Source organism: Nestor notabilis, unplaced genomic scaffold (assembly GCF_000696875.1).
Source record: "Nestor notabilis isolate BGI_N333 unplaced genomic scaffold, ASM69687v1 scaffold2053, whole genome shotgun sequence".
In the NCBI taxonomy this organism is placed as follows: domain Eukaryota; kingdom Metazoa; phylum Chordata; class Aves; order Psittaciformes; family Psittacidae; genus Nestor; species Nestor notabilis.
Window position 1 is genome coordinate 25,449 of NW_009922158.1, and position 6,000 is coordinate 31,448.

The 6,000-nt window shown below is 37.3% G+C and overlaps 1 protein-coding gene across 1 annotated transcript in view; it reads right to left on the minus strand.

Annotated features, from left to right (window-relative positions):
* The window catches only part of SPIDR (scaffolding protein involved in DNA repair), a gene marked incomplete at its 5' end in the record, with an annotated part of 28,125 nt that extends 23,333 nt beyond the window's left edge, over positions 1–4,792 (minus strand). Inside the window, one exon of the mRNA XM_010011474.1 lies at positions 4,634–4,792. Within this exon, the coding sequence (XP_010009776.1) occupies positions 4,634–4,792 (159 nt within the window). The remainder of the gene's footprint in view (positions 1–4,633) is intronic.
* Between the last annotated feature and the right edge of the window lie 1,208 nt (positions 4,793–6,000).

Consider the following 6,000-nt stretch of genomic DNA (forward strand, 5'->3'; position numbering starts at 1 on the left):
TATTCTCCAAGACTGGTAACTAAAGAGATTCATGACAGAAGCACTGAAGGTACAAGCAGCAGTCCATGCTTGTTAAAGAGAAGAAAACTCATGAAAAAAGTTAATTTCTGATAAGCAGTCATAGAAGATCATAAAAAACTAATGCAAATATTCAAAGCTTCAACATGATTACTGAAAATATGCTTTACATGGAACTCAATTTTAACCACAGCTATTACCAAAGTGTTTCAGGACTTCAAAACCTGGGTGGCTCTTTCAGATGGCAGTCTTTTTGGAGGAGGGAAAACCAAAGGATGAAAGTTATGACTTCCTTGCTCTGTGTAGAGTTCTTACTATTACATTCCCTGTCAACATCTAGCAGTTGAAACACTTTCTTGTATAGAAGTTAGCGGTAGTTTTCTCTTCTGAGTGGACTCAGGAAAGAAAAAGGCGAGAGAGAAGTGCCAGGGAATATGTGACTTAAAAGAAACAAATGGAAGAAAGAAAAACTCAAACACAATAAGTGACCAACATTACAAGCAAATACAGGAGATTTCACATGTCAATGCCTAAGATTTGAAAGTTTAAAGTGACAAACAACAGAAGCCAACTTTATCTGAAAATGCAGAAATTTCTCAGAGAAACGTAACACTGGTTGATGATGAACTCAATATTCAGAGTCTTTTCACCGTAGAGAAAAATGCAATAGATAGTACAATCTGCCATGAATTAAAGGTTGGGTCAAGTGCCAAAGCTTATGAGTTGCTCTACTCTTCAAAGTGTTTTACCCTATCCAACGTAAGTGTGGATATTAGCACTATCCATGCAACTGTTACATCTTCCTCTGAAGCTTGTTAAGCATTTTTTCAATTTAGGGACAAAATTCATACTGACACCCTGCGTTAGTTATGTATTAACTTAAAGCATTTTTTCCTCCCCCCTCTATTTTTAAATTGGTGTCATCTTTCTGTTCTGCTGAATAGAAACTCTTCATATTTCTACCATATGAGAAAGCATAAGGAGAAGCAGCAGACAGGTCTGCTACACTGCGCAGTAAAACAACTCAATGCTTGGCAAATCAGGTGAAAAGACACAAATTGTCAAAATCTAAATTATTATTCTACGTGAAACTCCAGACATGGCTAAAAACATAGACATTGGGGTTCTTTTCAATGCAGACACATATCTAACAAAGTTTACCCCAGCTCATTGAAATTGATTTCTGGTAGGAAGCAGCAGATTATGACAATTTATAGGTTATTTATTCCCGAGGCATTTTAGTGAACGCTGAGTCCCTGCATTTAATTGCATCCATTTAGTTACTGGTTATACCAGACATACCTGAAACATGCCTGGGATCTATTAAAATAGGTGGATTGCATGTTAGCTGTACTGCATACAGATTCTTAACCAGAAGTCCTGCCTCTAGCATTACCCCACCAAAACCTCACGTCCTCCTTCTCAAGGGGCTGAATTTGTAAGACTGACATATGAGGCAGTGGGAGAACAAGAGAGAGAACCTCTAAGGAGCCAACATCACCAGTGGCAGACCAATGAATATTTTTCAGTCTTCTCTCTTTAAACTACCATATCTTTCTTTTTGTCTGATACTAAGTGTGCAGTTCAGGAACCAGTTGTAGAAAGGCTAAGAGACAATTACGAATGAGAGAGTGAAAAGATGTCCAGAAACAGATACTGAACATGGTGTTAATTCAGCTGCTACAATACTGGTTCCTACCTTATTCAACGGCCTCATGAACAGTTAGAAATAAGGACACTGAACAAGCCATGAAAACTTTGGTGTGACTCAGTCATGCCCATCTGTCTTATAGGACTGGCCGAAACCGGACAGCAAAGAGAAGCATCACTTCCTCTGCTGGACTACAAAGAGAACGATTTCTTGCAGAGATGGTTTTGGGGAGTATGTTTTATGTGGACTATGGGACTTCTTCTGAAACCCACCTAAATCAATGAAAGACCTTCAAATGACCTAGTACAAGACCCTGGTACTTGTTAAAGGATATTGATATTGAAAAGCAATATTCAGCGTTAACAGAGTTTCCCTCAATGTAAGATTACCAGAATCCTAATTTTCAGAGGGTTCATCTTGGTCAAGATGGGACATGGTTATGTAAGTTCTTATCCCACTTTTGGGTTTTTTGGAACACAAGTGTTTTCTTATCAGGAGAAGAAAAGGGTTTAGTTTCTTTAGCACATCTTACAGTACACGTCTATTCCAAAGATCGTCAGATGTACAGCCAGGTTTTCACCTGGATGTAAAATACCCTTTCCTATAGGTTTTTAGTCCTTGAAATGTAATTTCAGCTCACAACAATGATTTATAAATGCATTTACTGGAATGATGTTAAATAGTACTTTACATTAAGTACTTGATGATGAGGATGGATGATGGACTGGAATTTTTTCTGAATAACAGGTCCACTGATGCAAAAAGCTTGAGAACTTCTAGTATTCGTTAAATGCAAATCTCCTCTGTCTCACAGACGGACTGAGGAAGCACTTTGTGTCTATAAAAAGAGGTTACAATCCAAGTGACTGTGGGACAACATGCATATATGGGACCTTACTAGCCATTCTTGGCTTTCTCCAGATCACACACTTCAAAGGCAAAAAAATAAAAAAGAAAAGTCATTACTTTTCCCTCATACTTCCTATATTTTATTTGCTTTTAACCATTTTAAAAGCCACTGTCAGACTTCAGAAAAGAGTTTCAAAGCCATCTCCTTCCAAAAAATAATTGGCACTCTCAAAAGAGAAAAGAAAGGCTGCCGTCTTTCTTGCAAGGCAGACCACATAGTTCTTATTCACTCATGTGCTACAAGCCAAGGTTGGGCACTCACACGCATATCCCATCATGTGCTTGGATATACCACTTGCCCTGGAAACCCATTTATCCAGTGGCAATGAGTTCTACAGTCTAATTATGCTCTGTCGGAATAAGTACTCCCTTATATTCATTTCAGCTATGGCTTTACTGTGGTTTCCATCACACCTAGAATGACCCAAAATGTGCCCCAACACTTAATAGTAATAAAAAGTTATAAAGCAGAACTTGGGCTAAACAATTGAGAAAAAAACGAATGCCTGAACAACTCCCCCACCCACCCATCTCGTACAATGAAATCACGTTTTAACCACTACACTGTCCCCGAAGCTACACTAGCCTTTTTCTTTTAGTGTTTCCTAGCAGGGTTACCACCAGCACAGCTCCAGCTGAGCCACCGGCATTTTCTGCAGTGTGTCTTCTAATCGTCCTTAGAATAGCCAGAAGTAAGTTACTGCTACTTTGAAACAAAATTTACACTAGAAAAAGTCTGTCTCTTATTAGCTAGGCAGAGTACTGGAAACACCAGCAGCCAGTTGTAAAACTTCATTTGTATCCAGAATTCCAAAGCCATTATTTAATTTGTTTGGAAAAAATGTAACTTGGAAAAAAAGCCAACAAAATAATTAAATATGAAGACGTGTTTGTTATTAAAGATCCATAAAAATGCAAGTAGGCTTGAAATCCAAAGGATCTGAAAATTAACACTGCAAGTACATAAAAAGAAAAGCATACTGAATAGAGCTGGCTGGAAAACAACAATTCCATTTTGCTAAACATTTCAAAGCTTTGAAATTTGTTTTTGTTCCAATATGAAACAAAAATGAGACTTTCTGAAAGTTTTCATGAAATGAGAATGAGAGAGAGAAAATTCACTCCTTCTGGACCTGAAAAAAATCTTCCCAACAAAATTGTCTCCAAAATAGATAATGTTTCCATGAAACATTCTGGTTTTGATGAAACAGCATTTTTCACCAGGAAAAAAAGTGTCAGCAGAAATATTATAGCCATTCTAATAGCAAAGGCTTATCTAGATCGGATGCTTTTATGAGAAAGTTATGTTGAGAATTGAGCCAATCTAATTATATTTATAGAGGTCTCCACGTGAACAAAGTGTCACTTTCCTTAGAAAGACACCCTGTAAGATACTTGGTCTATTTAATTTTTTTTCTTGATTAAAGATATTTTATTTTATTCAAAGAATGTAAAAGGAATCACAGAATAAGCAAAATCTGAGTGATACCATAAATCAATTTGTTACTTATCTGGGGAGACTTTTCTATAAACCTGTGGACATTCTTATTCCAAAATAAGAATGCCTTTAGGATTTGCAGGATTTTTTTTTTTTTTTTTAAGAAGTTTAAACTGTGCTTCCAAACCCCTATAGATTTAACTGAATTAAGCTCTCAAACACTAAGGGAAACTCTGTGCTTGGAACTTCAACCCATATTGGGTAGCACTGTAGAAAAGCATATTGTAGCAAACAGTTCTGCAATGAAAGGGAGGCAAACTAACGTTTTAAAGTCTTTGAATCTACTGAAGAGGAATAAAACACTCATATTTTATGAAATATTGCATATGGTCTTTCTTCACTATTCCTTTGTCTGCTAAGTGTGTATTTGTGTTCTAGCTTATTTATGCTCACTTTGGAGTAGGGTTGGCTCAAGTACTATTGATGTCCTCAAAATGGCAATGAGGACCTTTAATCGAACAAAGCCAGATTCAGTTGTTCCACAGAATATTGATCACAGAAATAAATAAAAAGGCAGATCACAGCATGCAATATGTTCTCCCACGAATTGTTCTCACCTTCCTCTTGTCGTTCTTTGCAAAATTTTCATTCCAGCTAAGCAGCAGAATTTTCCTTCCCATCTCCTGCAATACTGCTTAATGTCATCCGCAGAATTCAGGGACTGCAACTGCACTTCACTGAACATACCATAGGCATCCTGGACAAGAAGGCACAACCTGCAAAACATTCCTCCATTACTCACTGTCAGCAGATTTCTGAGAATTACATTACAAGCTTCAGGACAGGGCTTATCCTCGACAATATCTGGACTGGAGATTCCTACCAAGTAACATATCAATAAACAAACCCAACATCATTAAAGGTTTTCTCATGTATATTTTCAGGATGTAACAGGCCCACGAAATAAAGAAGCATGACTGAATAAAAGCCTAAAGAGTTTGCACTGGGGATTAGAAAATTAACTTCTATGCACTATGTGGTTTGTGTATTTGCAAAGAAAGAAGGTTGAGTTTTTGCCTTACTTGAGGTGAATTCTGCAATGCAGACAGAGCAACGATGCAAACGTCTATTTGTGTGTATAAATATAAAAAGTTCTGCTTAGAAGTAAACAAAAAAGAATATTTCACAAGTAATAATCACCATCACTGAAACTGGCAAGGCAAGCATTACATTTTCCATAACTTTTTTAAGAGAGTCCTGAGGATGCAAAAAAAGAGAGAAATGTCGTTTCTTCTTAAAAAAAAAAACCAACCAACCAAACAAACAACATGAAACTGCAGATTAGTTTATTCAATATTGGGTATGAAGAAACCCAGAGGAACTATTTTAAGGAGGTAATTAAAAAACCTGCTAAACAATTTGATTTAAGTGATCTATGGAAGTAGGAGCTGTAGGGCCGGGAAGTATTGCTTAACCAACTTGCTGGCATTTTGAGAAGATATTACTGTCACAGCAGATAAGGCAAAATCAGTGAATGTCATACATTTAAATAATCAAAAACGCATTTCACAAGATTCTGCACTTCAGATGAGCAGCCACGATAGCATGAGTCATGCAGAAGAGGGAGGCTGCTGTCTACAAGATTGGTTTAATCGCCCCAGAAAGAGACAGTCAGTTAAGCATGGAAACTTTTCAAAGGGAGACAAAAATTACCTTTGAGGGTAGCACATGCATCTTTACTTCTAAATAAAACTCAGAGGTGCACTAGGCAGCAGAATTCAGTTCACTTCAAAGGCACATGCCAAAACTACCTTTTCCAGAGCAACACCAGTGTTCTCAGCAAGCCAGCTCCAACTGTTTTTGGAGCACATCACATAACATATATGCACCCTGAAAGCATTCAACAGTAGTCCTTTTAAATGAAATGAGCTCCTACATTTCTCTGGAAGAAATACATGTATTTTCTTTGCAGGGATGCTTAGGC